Below are 15,974 nucleotides of genomic sequence, written 5' to 3'. Positions count from 1 at the left end.
GGAGGAGGTGCAGTGCATGGGGGGGAGGCACTGCTTGCGGAGGGAGAGGGATGAGCACGAGCCCTGTGGGAACGTCGGAGTGTGGAGGATGCTGTGTGTGCAGGTATTTCTGCTGGGCCAGCACCAAGGGGCAGGGAGGACGTGCAGCTTAAGAGCATCAGCATTAGAGCAGGAGCGGGCAGAGTGCGGGCTCTGCTCGCTGAGCTAAGTGAAAACGCTCATTCAGCCCATGGTAGAAATTGCTGTTTATTAGAAAAAAAAAATCATAAATAATTTCCTCTTGCAATTTACACTTTGCAGCTCAAGAGCAGGGAGTAAAACAATACTAGGAGCTGTAAAACAGCTATAAGCCTCACCCATAGGCTTGTTTGCCATGTGACTGCAAATCAAAGGCTCCAGACTTGCCCCTGTCCTTCCCCTGCCCAGCTCCCACCCCAGCCAACAGCTGGCTGGTGCCCGAAGAAGTTCCCAAGGGGATCATCTGATTAACAGCAGGGGAACAGAAACAGGAGAAAATAAAACTGGAGAGGAAGTTTAGCAGGACAGAGAAAATGTGTCTCAGTGGCTCAGCCCCACGTGCCTTCTCAGAGCCCAGGCAGGGTGACGGATTGGTGGGATGCTGTGGTGCTCTGGGAAATGGCTCACACAGCCCTCAATGCAGCTGAGTTCCCCAGGGCCTCCAGCGTCCGCTGATTCTGGTCCTGCAGCACTTGCTTCTTGCATGCAGGGTAGGGACAGGGGATGGAGAGGAGTTAGGAGGAACAGACAGTTCCCGGTCGGTGCATTCCTACCACCACCAGTCACAGTCTGGTTCCCTAATGGCTCTGATAAGAAAGCTGGAATCCCTTTTAACTCCTGATCCGCTTGCAGATAAATGGGTTCAGACATAAACAAGCTCCTCTGTCACTGCAGCCTTCAGGAATGCAGCTGCAGGACCGTGCGGTGAGGTCCAGGAGAGGTCCCACTTCTGATCCCAGGAGATCTGGTCCAGCAGCTGCATCCCCATCTGGAGGCCGAGGAGGATGAGCTGCTCTTCCTCCTGGTAAAGGGCTCCTGTACAGCTCTGTGGGCTTTTTGAAGGGAAGTAGAGAGGAAAACATAAAAATAAGGCATGATGTCTTTCAAATTTTACCAGGTTTTGAGGTGAATTGAAGTCACCTTCCTGCACTGCTTTTCTCCATGGGGCCCTGGAGATCATTTTTTTACCCAAATCAGGAGAAACTAGAGCAGAACTGTGCTGAGAAAAGCATTTTTGTCAGGCCTCGGTGCTGTTTGGAGGTAAGAGCAGGGTGAGGAGACCAGTCAGCCCAACAGCACTGGGGCGGTCCTGGCTCACTGGGAGCCCAGCAGGGGTATGGGCACAGGGCTGGCACCCAGACTGGCAGTGAAGCAGAGAGCACGGTCCCTAACACCTCAGAGATGAGTCAGAAGCTGGCACTATTTTAACCTTTCCCTGGTTATTGCATCTTCCCTTTTAGGAACTGGCTTTATGAGTAGAGTTCCTGGCTCTCTTCCTTCCAGCATGCCAACATGACCAGGTTGTCACAGCCTCGAGAGTCCCCCCTTCCTTGCATTTAAGCCTCTCCAATGTCTCTGTCCCCTCGGATATCTCCTACAGCTCCTCGTCCGACAGGATCAGCACTCTCTTCTCGATGTTTTTGCTCTTCCTGCCTCCTGCTCCCTCTGCCCTGCAGGCCACGTGCCCGTTCTCATCCGGCGCCTTGCGCTCTGCCTCCTGCATGGCCTGCTGGGTGTACTGCTGGTAGGTGGGTGAGAAGTTGTGGATGGCATCCTGCACGATGTCCTGCGGGCTCATCGTCTCCTTCAGCCCGCTCGAGATGCTCTGCATCGGGGCAAGGTTTGCTGAAAAACAGAGCAGGAAGTGATGGGGCATCAGATGGCCAATAGCCCAAGTGCTTTAACACTGCAGTGATGTATTTCCCTACAAATTCAAAATCGTGGCCTCACCATGGGCCACGTCTCACTGTGGGACAAGGGAGCTTACAGTGGTGAGCACCGAGGAGGAGGAAGGCAAATCCAGCCCTATGTTTCGAAGAGGGTGGATCCTCTCCAGCTATGTGTGCTGTAATACCAAAATGCCCTAATTCTGCCTGTCCACACCAAGGTATCTTCTCTTGTCACAAGCAGTAGAGGAAGAAGAAACTCATGGAGCACAGGAGGAGGCTCCTTTACTGTTTTTTATCATTCCATTGTAGTGCTGCAATAGGTTGTCTTTTCCCTACCCATTAGTGAAAGAAGGCAGGAGAGAGGAACGGTTACCTGTTGAGTTTTCTTTCTTCTCTCTGTACACCCGGCAGCTAAAAGCGTAGCGCAGCGCAATGGAAGCAAAGAGCATCTCAATGCAGATGATGAAGTTCTGGTATCCAGCAGCCACAGTCCCAGCCCCCACCTCCTTCCCATCGATGATCTGAACTTCGGGGATCACCCCGCATTTCTCCAGGATTGCCAGCAGTGTCCCTGTGCAGGGGAAAGGAGAGGGATCAGCTCTGGACCACCCCCCTGGGCTGTGTGGTGCTGCAAAAAGGCTGGAACTCACCTTGCCAGAAGGAGAGGAAAATGACAGCCTTGATGGTGATGAACTTGAGGACCGGCTCAAAAGGGCGCAGCAGGTCCATGGTGGCGAAGTAGAAGAGGAAGAGGGCATAAAGAGCCAGGCTGACAGAGAAGTTGTAGATGATGGTGATGTAGAGATAGCCGCTTTGGACACTGCGGGGGGAGAGCAAGCTGCTGAGTGAGCACAGCTGGGGGCAAAGAGGGAAGGACAGGAGCAGGGGGCTGTGGGGAATATGCACGGCTGTGCCGTGGGGGGCAGCCCAGCCCAGCCCAGCTGTGGAAGGGTAGGAGGGGGAACAGAGGCTGCTGTCACTTTTGTATTTTGGCCCTTGGGTGTTTGGTTCGAATCTTGCCTGGGGATAGTGGGGCTGTTCTTGGGCTCCGTGTGGTCTCGCTACCTGGGGAAGGCCAGCAGGTCCCCCATCCCCTCTGATGGAGCAGGGACCACCCAGTCCCCTTCCCCCAGGAGATGCACTCCTCTCAGCCCCACCCAGCATCCTCACTTGAAGTCCCCGTCGTGGTACTTCCCAAACGCCTGCAGGATGATGGTGACAATTGCCATGAGGGGTTTCACAATGCAGAACTGAAGCGTGGCCTGCACAGGGGAGAAACACCATGAACAGGGAGTAGCGACCTCCTGCCCCCCAAGCCCCATCACAGCGAACTCTCTGCTGCTGGGATGGAGGAACAAGTGCTTCTCCATTGCAGGAATGATCTGGACCAGCAGACAGGAGGGAGCAAGGCTGTGCACCCTGAGCGCTTCCAAAAATCAGCATAGCCACTCCGAGGAGGGGGTGGCTCGGGGACAGAACGGTGCCTCCAGCCTGCAGCGCAGCACTGGGCAGTCAGGGAGCCCGCCAGCCAACCTGAGAGTAGGCAGAGATAAAAATCTCAGAGCTGCAGTGGGAGGGGACCCTGACTCAGCAGTGAGTCAGAGCAAGGACAGCAAGCGCAGCGCCCTGCTGCTGGCCAGGTGCCGACAGAGAGAAAAATAATGAGCATCTGGGTGAGATTTGCCTTTGGGTAAGGGACCCACTGCAACACAGCCCCAAGAGCCCCCATCCCTTGCTGTGGAGGGGTGTTGAAGTTCTCCCCGCTGGGTACCCACCTGCTTACAGAAGCGCAGGAAGCCAATGGAGTAGGACATGCCCTGGAGGCAGCAGGTCCCGTACAAGCAGCTAGACCTGGAAGCAAAAGCCAAGGAGATGCTGTTGGGCAACAGGATGGGGAAAACAGGCAGAGGGCTGAGGAGTTGGTGGTGTGCCACCACTTACGCAATGGGTTTCCCTCGGATCTCAGTCATGATGGTGCTCTCCCCACCGAGGTACTCAAAGCACAGGCTCAGAAAGCTGTAAATCACGAAAGCTGGCAAGGAAAGAGCAGACATGGTCAGCAGAGCTGGTGGTAGAGATCGGGGGGGGGCCTTAAATTTCACTTCTCTTCCTGCTCAGATGTTTCCTCATCCACCCAGCATGTTATCAGGGTTTGGGACAATGGCATGGGTGTGTAGAAGGCCACCAGCAGGTTCAATCCACCTGAGCCAGATGCACTGTGCCACGTCTACAGAGTAAATGTGTTTTGCTGCAGACACAGCAGCTCCACCATGCACACACACACACCCCTGCATGCACAGAATGTGTTGGGCATAGGATGTACTGGCAGCACCCAAGGATGCACATCTGAGCATGTGCAGGAGGAGTGCGATGGCCAAAGACCTTCATGGAAGGACATTAAACTCAACTCACAAGCTCTCTCTGCGCCTCAAAACATCCCAACTGCCTGATTTTGTAGGTAAGTCTGCCTTTTCCTTTGGAAAAACAGTTTTTCTACCTCAAAGGTAGGCAGAAATCCTTTCCCCTGGGAATGTGGCCAGATGCTGGGCACTCAGAGCCTGCAGGTGCCCCGTGGCCCTCCTCTCCCTCCTGCTGATGGAGCAGGAAGGGGGAAAGCTCCAAATGGGGGTGGGAAGAGCTGAAAGCAAAAACAATGGGGATCCAGCACTGTGTGCAAGCCAGGATGCTCCAGTGGCACAGGGCAGAGGAGAGCCCTGCTGTGCTGTTAGCATCTCTGCTGACGTAGCTGCCCTGTGCTCACCCTCATAGCAGTCGCGCACTGAGTCGAAGTAGACGTAGTACTGGTGGCTGCCAAGGAGCAGGAGGCTGAGCCACGAGTCAAAGGCGTAGATGGGCACGATGAAAAGGATGCGGATGATGTAGCGCTGCTCCTTGGGGATGGTGTAGTTCCTCAGGTGCGTGTAGATCTGTAAGGGAGAGCGTGCCCGTTGTGCAGAGCTGTGGCTAGGACTGATGAGTCTGGGCTTAATTTGCTGCTCTGAGGCAGTGGCTTGCACTGGGGCAGCCCCAGCATTGTGTGCCTGTGCAGCATCGCAGAATGTGCCTACTGATGGGGTGCTGCAAGGCTGCATGCCCAAAGGCACGGCTGCGCGGTGCTAGATGAGCTCCCACTGAGTGCTGCCTTATGCCTCTCCCAGCTCCAGCAGCCACAGGGTAAAGTCCACCCCTCCCGATGCAGAGTTTTCCCCTCCACCAGCTGCAGGAGGAAACACCCACCTGGAGGTAAGGATTTGCAGTGAGATGGTGGGAAACAATGGCTTTGCCCCAGCACGGACCCAAAGCTGTGACTCCATCCTGTCCATACCTGGTGGAAGGTGACGACGAGTGCCGACCACACGAAGATGCCGGAGATGACCCGTGCTGTTGTTGTGGTCAGGAAGAGCTGCTGACCATCCTTGGAGTCGTTGTGAGCAGCTGTGAGCAGGGTGAGGGCTGAGGATGGGGTGGCGGAGGCCAGCCTGGCAGCTGTGCCCGGTCCTGGAGAGCTGGGTGCCGCAGGAGAGGGCCAAGCATGGGTGGCATTACTCATCTGTGGGAGGGAGAGGCACGGGGAGTGGCGTGGGATGGAGGTGAACTGGTGAGGGGGAAGATCCCAGCAAGTTTCCCAGCCCACAAATCTCCAGTGAGCTTTTCTCCTCCCCACGCCTTTCCCAGCGTGGCCCTCTCCCAAGCCAGCCTATTCTCCATGGTCAGGGCTGCTTCTCAGCAGGAAAATGCAAATGTTCAAGAGCAGACCCTTGTGTCTGCAAGGTGTCTCTAGTCTCCACATCCCCTAAAATAAACACTTCTTCCTCTCAGTCGCACTCCCTCTGGTTTTCTCTGGGGTCACCATCCCTTAGGAAACGAAAAGATCTGCCCACACTCTTGCTCTCAGGTATTCTCAACTGCAGCTCAGGACCTCTCCCACTGGGCACCAGAGACTTAAGCATCAATATCACCTCATTCCATGATTAAAACCATCCCCTTATCAACAAGCTGTCAGGATACTGACATCCCTATGGACAATGTGCTCACATCATTATCCTGGGAGCCCAGAGAACACCGAGGTCCTTGTGGTCCACCCCCACATTTGGCTTCTTTCTTTTTGAGTGACCTGCTAGTGGCCAGCTCCAGGGTTCATCAGAAGAAGGAGGTTTGGCATCACCCAGGGCGTTCAGCCAGGCAGCAAACCTCAGCCATCTCATGATCTCAAGGTCCTGGTGTGCCAGCCCAGGCAGCAGCGTGGGGTTTGGGGGATGCTGGAGCATCCTGCATCTCTGCAGCATCCTCGTGGGCAGCTCTGCCTTCCTCAAAGACTCTCACCCCAGCATTCCCAGCACAAAGCACTCTGCAGCTCAGCCAGCAAGGACCAAACTAATAATACACTCTTATTTATAGGGCAGCTTCATATCTCAAGGCCAACAGATGCACAGACTGCCATGTTTGGCCTCTCTTTGAGCTATCTATGGAAACCTGCTTTTTCCACACATATAACAACAGCAGTTTAAAAAAAAAAAAAAAAAAAAAAAAAAGCAGCAAGCAGAGCTCTAATAATGCAGACACTCCTCAGCACATTGTTAAAAAACAAAGATTTTAGCTGCTGGGTAACTATCACCAGAGGAAAATCTGCAAGTACAGAATGGTGAGAGGCAAGAAAATATCTGCCAGAGATGAGTGTGGTAGGGGACAACCTTGATCCCTTCAAACACAGCAAACAGCCCAAAGCCCAGCTCGCCTGGCAGCTCCCTCTCCACAAACCCCAACCTCTAGGGAAGGAAACTCAGCTGGTATCAGATCAGCACCCCTAAAAATACCTCCCCCAGACCCCTCCCGCTGTCTGTAAGTGGAGATGCCCAGTGCTGGGTGCTGCTGGTGGCCGGGTCCCAGGGTGTACCTGCAGCTGCAGTTGGGCTCTCAGGGCAGCAGGAGCTGAGGGTTTTCCTTTGTGCAGCTGTCGTCACCCTGCCCAGGCCGGCAGGAAGCAGGATCCCGGGGAGGGATCTGTTCTTTGGACAGCCCTTGTAAACATTAACAGGAGGCCAGGGAGAGCTGGCGGTATAGGCAGGAGGGAGGAAGCCGTATTGGGACCCTTCCGTGGCAAGACCCTTCCCCACAGCTTGTTTTGGGGATGCCCTAAGTCAGGTTTGGATGTTCTCACTCTCCTCAAGCTTTGTGCTAAGGAAGAGCACAATCAGGCTTGCTCCGTGGGACATGGCAGAGAGCTGTGTTCAGCTCCAGACCCATTTATTCTGCCTTCAGCCCGGCGCCGTGCCACAGATGCTTGGCCCAAGCTGTCCCAGCTCCTATTAGCTTTCACAGCCCGGCTGTGCAGCAAGCAGCTCGGCACCAGCGGCCTTCCTGGCAGGCTCTCCTGCATTGTAAAACTCTTAACGCGTCGCAGCAAGTCATTAAAAACAAAAGCCTCAGTGCCACTCAGAGACAGAGCTCCCAGCTCTCAGAGGTAACCAGATCCCGGCCGTGCAACGTAGCCGGGCAACTCAATGCAGCCAAGGGCCCATTTGCTTCCAAAACAAAGGCAGCCAGGAGGTGTGAGGGTAATTTTAGCCCCAAAACTCAGCTCGACAGGATGGCACATCCCAACAGGCAGCTCTTAGACACGGGGCAGACACCTGCTGTGCTCCGACTGCCCGCTCTGCTCAATCCCTGGATACTGGAGGTGCTCACTGAAAGCTGAGCTGAAAACCATGGACAGTGCGCTGGGTTTGGGCAGGCTGTCTGCAGGATCGCTCTGCCCAGGCCATGCTGCTGGTGAGGGGAGATGGCTGATCTGCACCCAGGGATGGGAGCGGCCAGGCTGCGTCCTGCCAGCACCAGGCACTCCTTTCCTGCTGATGGCATCCAGATAAAGCCCAGCTCGGGGCTGTTTACGAGCAGCCTCTCTATACCACCCCCACACCACCAGGAGGAAGCACCTATAGCACACATAACCAAGGCAGAGCAGCACCCAGCCCTCTGTCAAGCCCATACCACGGGCTCTACCCCACCACCACAGGTGCACGGGGCCAACCTCCACCCTGCCGGCCATCGTGCCCCGATCTCGAGGCCCCACTCACCCTGCGGGGCTCCTCCACTTGCAGGCCGTGGCTGCGTCCCGCCGTGCACCTGCTTCTGCATCCCCTGCGCCCTCCTCCAGCACAGACTCCTCCTCCAGGCACCTTCCCAGCAGGACACCGCCAGCCCTCCCTCGCTGCACCCCAAGGGGCTCGGCACCGGCCCTCTGTGCCCTCCCCATAGCAGCTGGGGCGGCAGGTAGGGCTTTACATCCTGCAGAAAAGCTGCCGAACGTACCTTTCCAGTCTGCCCCGTTTAGCACTCACGCCCGGAAAGCAAACAAGGCTGAAAGGCTCCGGAGCTGCTGCCCTGCGTTTGTGGTGAGCGCTGCCTGGGTGGCAAAAGCAGTTCTTGTTGCGATTGAGAATTAATTCCTCCTGGAGGATAGCGATGACTAAAAGGCAGACATCTGGTTGTACAAGCAGCCAGGCTGGGGAGGCTGTTTTTTGGGACAGGCCTTCCCTTGATTTACTGCAGAACAGAGCAAACCTGAAGGACCAGCTGCTCGTGGTCTGACTTATCGCCTGCAGAGAGGCAGCCAGATGAGACGCTGTGGCTCTGAGCATCAAACGGAAGAGAGTGCCACGTCCTTTCTTTGCTCACCGCTGCGTGCAGACCTGGTTGCAAAAAGAACAAGGAAAGCATGGTAGTAAACCAGGGTCAGCTTTCAGGTGTTAACGCATGAGGTTTTCAGGGCACAGAAGCAGTGAGGCAGCGTATCACCACAGTGGAAGATGGCCAATTCAATGTAAACCGCAACTCATATATGGTTTATAAACTCACTGGAGCTAAAAGGGCATCATAGGAGCAGCAGGGGTCAGGAAACAGACTGCATTTTGGATGGGGAAGAGATCTCCACTAGCAAAGATCAACGTTAACAAACTCCACATGGCTCTGTGAGCCCTCCTAGGCTGAAAAGAAAAAAAGAAAAAAAAAAAAAGAAGAAATGTAAAAGAGGGAAAATTTGGAGTTCTGACAGATGCAAATTTTTGATTCTTGGAAGCACAGTTTGGAAAATTATTTTTAGATGAAATTTCTGTCAAGGGCAGCTGCAAGCCTGCAGTTTTTGAATGTACTCTTAAAAAAATGTTTCATTTCTCATTATCCTTTAAAATGCTGTAAAAAACATTACTTCAGAGGAAAAAGTCCTTTCGAAATGTATTTTCTGCTTTTGTACTTTTATGGGATTTTTTTTTAGCAACAGTAATGATCCAGCAATAGGATCTGCATGGGGAATGGACAGGCTCTGTGCTGATTCTGCTGACACTGATGGGTACCAGCACAGCACAGGTCTTTTCTGCCCTGAATCTGAAGGCAAGACCTGGCCTTGGTCTGCTCAGTCAAGTTCCTAAGTGACAAAAGTGTGCAACAGCTTACTTTAAAACTGACTACTTGGTGCTACCTGCTCCAAGAAGAGGAAAAAACAAACGTGCTTTCCGAGCAAACAGCACAAGTTGGGCTGTTCAGCACTGCGTTAACTCATCTGACCTCGCATAAGAGCACTTTCTTTTAATGGACTCAGCCAACACCCCACTGTGTAACCTCCAAAGCCCTTCTGTCCCCATGTCTGCTCTGACAGTGCTTCAGGAGAAGGGCAGCTTGTTGCAGGTGGCCCAGAGCAGTGCACATGCTGTCCCTCTGAAGTGCTACTACCACACATCATACGGAAACAACCGATATTTTGCCTTTTTCTCATTAATTTGGGTTCCTTTCTGCCATCCTGTCATCAGTTTTCATGAAATTGGAACACTGCAATCATCTACCTCTCTTCAAAACGCGGCTGAAAATGAAGAGCAGATTCAGCATACATCAGGAGGAAAACGACATAAGGATACAAGTAGTCATATAGAAGTAATTCCCTTAAAAAAAAAAAAAAGAAAAGCAGGCAAGAAAAAAATCTTTCCTATTATGCAATTGCTGTTTATTTGTTAAGGAGGCTTGTATTTCAATTGAAGTGATTTTTGCAGAGCGAAAAAAACAACCAACCAACCATGTAAAATTAGATTCATCAATGTTTCTTTTACTCACTCTGCACTGGGTGTTCCCCTTTGCGGTGCAGTGTAGCTACAGAGCTTGGCATCCATCACTCCTCGGGCACAAATGCAGAGCTGTGACGTTTCCCAAATATACACCCCTCCCCAGGTGAAAATATAACATTTCTCTTGTCTATTGAGGCAATTGTTCTCATCTCATCACCAACTATCTGGACTGCAAACCTGTCACAGGAAGAAAACCCACAACCATTCTACACAGTAGAGAAAAATTCATCACATTCCTAAGCGTGTCCAAAACCAGCACAAAGACATTCCATCATTTTCATTTCTTGTCCTCTCAAAGAAGTGGTGATGAGTCATGGACTCCAGATCATTTCCTTGAATCCAGATGGTACAACTTCACCACACTTGGCAACTTCGGATCACTTCCCGTAGAGCTTGTATTCCTTCCATGGTCTTGTCCTTCAAAGCCATAGCGAGAAGAACAGGTTTGTTCCCAGCTTCTTGAGACACGAATGCCACCAGGTTCTTGGCACAAACATGGACGAGGGGCTGAAAAGCAAAGGTAAACAGAGGTACACTCGCAGCTGCAAAGTCATCCTGCATGAGTTAGCAGAGGAAGAGCCCTGCAATGACTTGCTCGTGGAGCACGTCGAGAACCTGCCTGTGCTGGATGCTGAGCATTAGTTTGCTGAGCAGTTCCAGGGTGATTGGAAACAGACAAACAGCTTGGCTGGCCAGCATAGCCAAGCCGTGGTATGGGATAATTGAGAAGGCACTTTCTCAACAGACTTAAAATAGAAGAGTTTAGACCTGCGAGCGGCTGCCCAACAGCCCATCCTGGAACAACTGAACTGCAGCTGCACTGGAGTTCTGCACTGCCTTAGAGTGTTTGGGAAGCTGCTGTTGAGAGCCCTGCTGCAATTCTTCCCACAGCACCAAATACAAACTTATATAAAATGATCAGAATGCCTCTATTCCCATCATAACCAGATTCCTGAGTACCATATTCTTGTTGCTGACCAGACCATGCTCTGCTGACAAACTCTGGAAGTAAGCTGTCTTGTTTTCCTAAGTCTTAGAGACCTCAAACTGGCATTACACACAGCCTTTGCACATGTAAAAAATGTTTCTGATTTTAACAGAATAATAAAAACCAGAAATAAATGGTGAGGCCGAAGCAGGGAAGAGAAGGAATATCGTCTCCTTAGTGAGACTTCTTTAAGAAGAATATCCAACTTGCCTTTACTGACACCTCTACTTACGCATTTAGAAGGCTGAGCTAGCTTGACTTTAGCTGCCAGCATAGCTTGGAAGTATGTATGGTCTCAAATGTTCATAGCAACAAGTCAGCAAATTAAAGCCTTCTTAAAGTTAATTGATTAAGTTGGTCACATGATTTAAAAACATGGTGTAAAAAAGGCACTTCCTATCTCCAAAATAAAACAGAAATGGCTCAGAGGTGCCATGCTCAGAATTAGCAGCCATGTCAACCAGGCAAAGCAAAGCTTCCCCCACCCAGGGAAAGCAGACTTGTTGAGGAAGGAGAACTGCATGGAGGGGCACAGAAAGGAGAACCTACGTGTTGTTACAGCTTTTCTAGTTAAGGTGAGCAAGTAGCATCTGACAGCCCAACCCTGATGGAAAGCCTCATAAACTTGTAGCTCTGTAACTTTTTGCTTTAATGCCTGACCAGCTGACACTTTGCAAAACACGTTTCCTTCTGCTTTCTCTCCAGCTCTGTGAAACCAGTCGATAAAAACTCATTTTGTTGGAGAAAAACAAATTAAACTTTATCGAGGGCAGGTGTTGGCAGGTGCACAGAGAGGGCATCTAAAGTCCATTATGGGGCTGGCAGAGATGGAGGCTGGGGGGAGGAAAAAAAAGCGACTCCAGAAGGAGAAATCGTTGGAACAGAAGGCCAGGAAAGCTTATCAGAGGCTGTATGTTTGATCCCGCAACCTTTAAAGCAACACGAGCTGTATCAAACCTTCCATAAACACAGCAAGGCAACCCACACCCTGCACGGCACCAAGCACCGGCCCCACAAAGCTGCCGGAGAACAGATGAACGTGCCTGTTTTTCAAAGGAGCCCCTCTTCCTCCAGACCAGATTTTTACACCCCTTTGACCGCCGTGCAAACACCGCTTAACGGCTGTGATTCATCAGCTCCCTGGCAACTCGCACGGCCCCACCTACAGCATTTCCCCTTCGCTCGGCGCCGGGGCGCTGCGCATCTGCTCCTACCTCATCCTTGCCCAGCAGCACTTTGGTGCTGAGCGAAGGCCTGCCAACGTTGTCCCCTATGGTATCGGGGTTCACGTAGACGAGCGTGCCCATCTTGCCGTACTGCGTGACCACCACGAGGATGGAGTTGGAGAACGCGGTGCAAACCACCTCGGTGCGGACCCCGCGGACCGCTTCCTCCCGCCGCTTAGACGTCACGATGGGACTGGCTGCCATCGCTGCGGGAAGCAATCAGACCACATCAGATGAAATGCGCGGAACGCGGCCATCCAAAGCCCACAACCTTTCGTTCATTGGCTTGGCTTCGTTACCGCGGTTGAATTCCGGAGCGTAAAAGCACCCAGAGGTGCGGGGGAACCAATGCCCCCACGCGGACACCGCCGCACAACGCCCGCAGCCCGCCATCCCCTCCCCGTACCCCGGACGGAGCTGAGGCCCCACGCCGCCACCCGGCCCGCCCCGGCGGAAGAGCGGCCGCCCCTCCTCCCATCCCACCATCCTGCGCGGGCAGATGGCGCTGGGCCGCCATGTTGGGGAGGGGCCGCCATGTTGGGGAGGGGCCGCCCGCAGCCCCGCGGTCCCCCTGCCCGTGTGGGCAGTGCTGCGCTGCGGGCGGAGCTCCGTGCCTCTCGCTCGTGTTCCGAAGCAAAGCGTGTGTGTTGCGGCCCTCGTGTGCTGCCGTGGGAGATGAGCAGAGTGCGTGAACCTCGTGCGCAGCGGGGAGTCACGCAGGTGCTGATTTCTGCTCCATCCGTACTTTATTTGGGTGCTTGTAACGCTCTTCTGCGTCCCTCCAAAGCAGTTACACAAAGCTCTCCAAGCTGAGGTTTCTCGGAGGTTTGCAGCTGTGTGGACTCGTGCACGTGCTGTGGGTGACGCCTCCAAAACACAACCCTTCCTTTCCACGCATTCGCTGTTACCATTCCTTCCAAAACACCACAGGAAAAGCACCGAACTCTGCCTTGCCTCTAAAAGCAGTCACTCCTTTTTGGTTCTCTTTACAACCTATAGCTTCCAGGCGGAGCACGTAGGCTCTGCGCTGAGTGTGCTCGGAAGCACCATCAGAGAGCAGCAGAGCTCCACAGAAATCCCTTCCACCGGCTCGGGCGGTGGTTGATGCAGGCGGAGAGGCTCGGTGCCTTTCGGCGCTGTGGCCGCGGTCTGTTTTGCAGCACTGCGAACAGTCAGCGCCGCTCTCTTGCTGAGCGGCATCACTCGAAGCTTTGCCTGTTGGACAGAGATGATAGCAGCTCCTGTCAGCGAAGCCTCCTGGCTCGTGGAGGAGTGCATTCCTGTCCTGCCTTCTCCGGAGGAAGATTTTACTTCAGGAAACAGAGCACTGGATTCTTCCTGCCATCCTTTCCAGCCTCTGTTTTATTTTTTACGTGATGAGAGGACAGAGACTCCGCTCCAGTTCAGATTTCCGTGGAAACAGCCCTGTCCCTTACACTTCACTGATTCCCATTAGTTTGGGAGCAAAGAGTTATTTCAGTTGATTGGAAACCATTTTGGCATGGATCGGAGGCAGGATATAGAGCAAACACGTGAAGCTGGCAGCAGGAGGGAGCCGAGCCCTAAATTTTCATCACCAAAAATAAACACGCTCGAAAAATAGAGATGGCTGTGAAGGAGAAGGCCCCTATTGCGCATCTGACCTGGGCAGGGTGCGGAGGTTTGAATGGGCAGGATGTGGGACCTGCACCATGGGTCAGCCTGCGCTTCCCACCCTGCTCTGCCTCAGAAGGACATATGTCTGTGCTTGCACTCTGCCTATCTAGAGAGCTTTTCATCCAATGATCCCTAATCACATTGCAAACATTATTACATTTAGCTTCATCAACTCTCTTTTGACATAAGAGGTTATTAATACACCCCATTTTACGGTCCGAGGGCAATAAAGAATGAAGGCAGACAGCAGTTCAGAAGCCATCGCATCCTTGGCTGCAAGGCACCAGATCTCTTCTTCCATTCCCATGCACTTACAGCTGAGGAAACATTAAGTCGTGCGTGTCACTATCTCAATTACTTGCAAAAATCAATGACTATGCAGCCCAATGCTTTGACAAGAAAAACTACCCATAATATTGCAGTTTTAAACCTTTATTATTATTTATTCAAGCAGTTTCTTACCACTCTTTTGTTTTTTTAAATGCTTAAGTGCCTCTGTGTAGTCTGCTTTTTTATAATGATCTCTGCATCTATCTGAAGTGATTTTATAGAGCTAATGCATGAGATCTGCAGAGCATTAGAAATCTTTCCCACTTCTCTTGAAAACTAGACACGGTGTTTCAGGACATCCATTAATAATCCCTGCTCTTGGGAACACCTCGCTATCAAAGTGCTGGGTTGCTTTATTAGTTTACAGGTTATTACTTCTCTAGTTTAGATTTCTCTCTTGTATCTTTTATGATGCAGAATATAGACTGTGAGCTGGAACCTGAGGTGCAGCCAGGCTCCGGTCTGCGCATCCAAGGAGAGAAGAAAGAAATTAGTTTGCTCCCCAATGCAGCAGCTGCTTGGGAATTCTTCTGACTCTCGTTATAAATCAGCTGCATGAAGCAGAGCTGCTGCTAAGGACACTCCTCTGGCCAGCCAATATGCCTGTGCTCCTTTTCCCTGTGTCAGCATCACAGCAAGTTTGGGAGCATGTGTGTGGTGTGGGGTTAGCGTGCCTTCGTGTCAGTGCTCCCATGGACAACAAATAGCATCATTTCTTCTTCCAACAGAGCACTCTAGGAGATTTGCTAGTTTGTAAGTTGTATACACAGCTCTCATTGTGTGGGACATGCTCTATTTTGCTTGTGGCATGGAAGGCTAAGCCAATCCATCAGGCACTGCAGAACCTCTTTGAGCTGTTTACCTGTTGAGTACACTTTTTCATTTCCAGTGCAGAATTCAACCTGGAACAAAAACAAAAACAAAAACAAAACAAAAAACATAAACAACAAAAAAACCACAGTCTTCTAACAAATAAAAACCTAAAACTGAAAAACAAGTGATGCAGTTTTTGTGTGGTCTGTAGACTGCAGTCAGCTGCACATCTGAGGTGCTGGATGTGGCTGCAAGCTGTTGGGTCACCCTGTTGTCTTGTTTTCTTGCATTTGCAACTTAGTGAGGAAACAATATGGGAATGTTCATTGGTGTGTGTATAAATAGTGAGTACTCACATAGGAGTATTAGCCTATTTGCCTGCAAAAACTCAGTGTGCAGAGTAGGATTTAAAAACATGTCAGTAAGCCAACACACTCTGGCTGGGCTTGGAAGCACCCAGGTAGCAATGCGACTAAAGTTCATGCTTTTTTATTGCTTTTTTTTTTCCCCTTTTAGATTTAGCAAGCTATAAATGGTCCTTACAGGACTTAGCCATGCTGCCTCATTTGTGTTTTCTGAGCTGCTGTGCAGACAGGAGGAGGAGGATTTGAGGTCCAGGAGATTGGGGTGAGCAGTGGGCCCCAGTGCAATGGTGCTGGGGGAGAGCTTCAGAAAGGGGCTCCTTGTGAGGCTGCAGAACCTGGCATAAGTCAGATAAGTTGCACTTAGAGAAGAACTTGGAACAGCAGTAGATTTCATGTACTTGGTGCATGAAAATCAATGTGTCCTACATTTCTCTGCAAAATTTATCCAGAGGTGACTTTAGCACCTACTGAAATGATAATGGCATTCTTGAAACGTCCGGAATAGCTCCAGTCTACCTACAGGAGCTTCAGACTGCCTGAAAGACTCTGCGTTACGTCACACAGACAACCTGATGCTG

At 51.8% G+C, this 15,974-nt stretch overlaps 2 protein-coding genes across 4 annotated transcripts; both read right to left on the bottom strand.

Moving 5' to 3' along the window:
* Window positions 1-230: 230 nt before the first annotated feature.
* Window positions 231-8,068, bottom strand: TMEM184A (transmembrane protein 184A). Of its 2 annotated transcripts, none has more exons than XM_042827985.1 (9): window positions 7,982-8,068; window positions 5,233-5,457; window positions 4,669-4,834; window positions 3,849-3,939; window positions 3,683-3,758; window positions 3,078-3,169; window positions 2,558-2,727; window positions 2,281-2,478; window positions 231-1,863 (listed from the first exon to the last, which is right to left on the bottom strand). In XM_042827985.1, exons 2-9 carry the CDS (start codon window positions 5,455-5,457, stop codon window positions 1,613-1,615), a joined length of 1,269 nt encoding a protein of 422 aa, XP_042683919.1. In that variant the 5' UTR covers window positions 7,982-8,068; the 3' UTR covers window positions 231-1,612. The 2 variants fall into 2 exon arrangements, with proteins under 2 accessions (XP_042683919.1, XP_042683918.1); XM_042827984.1 differs by lacking the exon at window positions 7,982-8,068 and adding an exon at window positions 6,802-7,916.
* A 1,810-nt stretch (window positions 8,069-9,878) lies between these two features.
* On the bottom strand, window positions 9,879-12,696 carry PSMG3 (proteasome assembly chaperone 3). 2 transcript variants are annotated; one of them, XM_042827988.1, is made up of 3 exons: window positions 12,639-12,696; window positions 12,221-12,438; window positions 9,879-10,525 (listed from the first exon to the last, which is right to left on the bottom strand). In XM_042827988.1, exons 2-3 carry the CDS (start codon window positions 12,434-12,436, stop codon window positions 10,373-10,375), a joined length of 369 nt encoding a protein of 122 aa, XP_042683922.1. In that variant the 5' UTR covers window positions 12,437-12,438; window positions 12,639-12,696; the 3' UTR covers window positions 9,879-10,372. The 2 variants fall into 2 exon arrangements, with proteins under 2 accessions (XP_042683922.1, XP_042683921.1); XM_042827987.1 differs by lacking the exon at window positions 12,639-12,696 and adding an exon at window positions 12,532-12,620.
* Between the last annotated feature and the right edge of the window lie 3,278 nt (window positions 12,697-15,974).

The sequence above is a fragment of the Centrocercus urophasianus genome, unplaced genomic scaffold (genome assembly GCF_019232065.1).
Source record: "Centrocercus urophasianus isolate 14NV4802_14NV808 unplaced genomic scaffold, USGS_Curo_1.0 seq_29, whole genome shotgun sequence".
NCBI classification, from domain to species: Eukaryota; Metazoa; Chordata; class Aves; order Galliformes; family Phasianidae; genus Centrocercus; species Centrocercus urophasianus.
The sequence above is the reverse complement of the archived record's forward strand: the minus strand, read 5'-3'. Positions and strand labels throughout refer to the sequence as shown.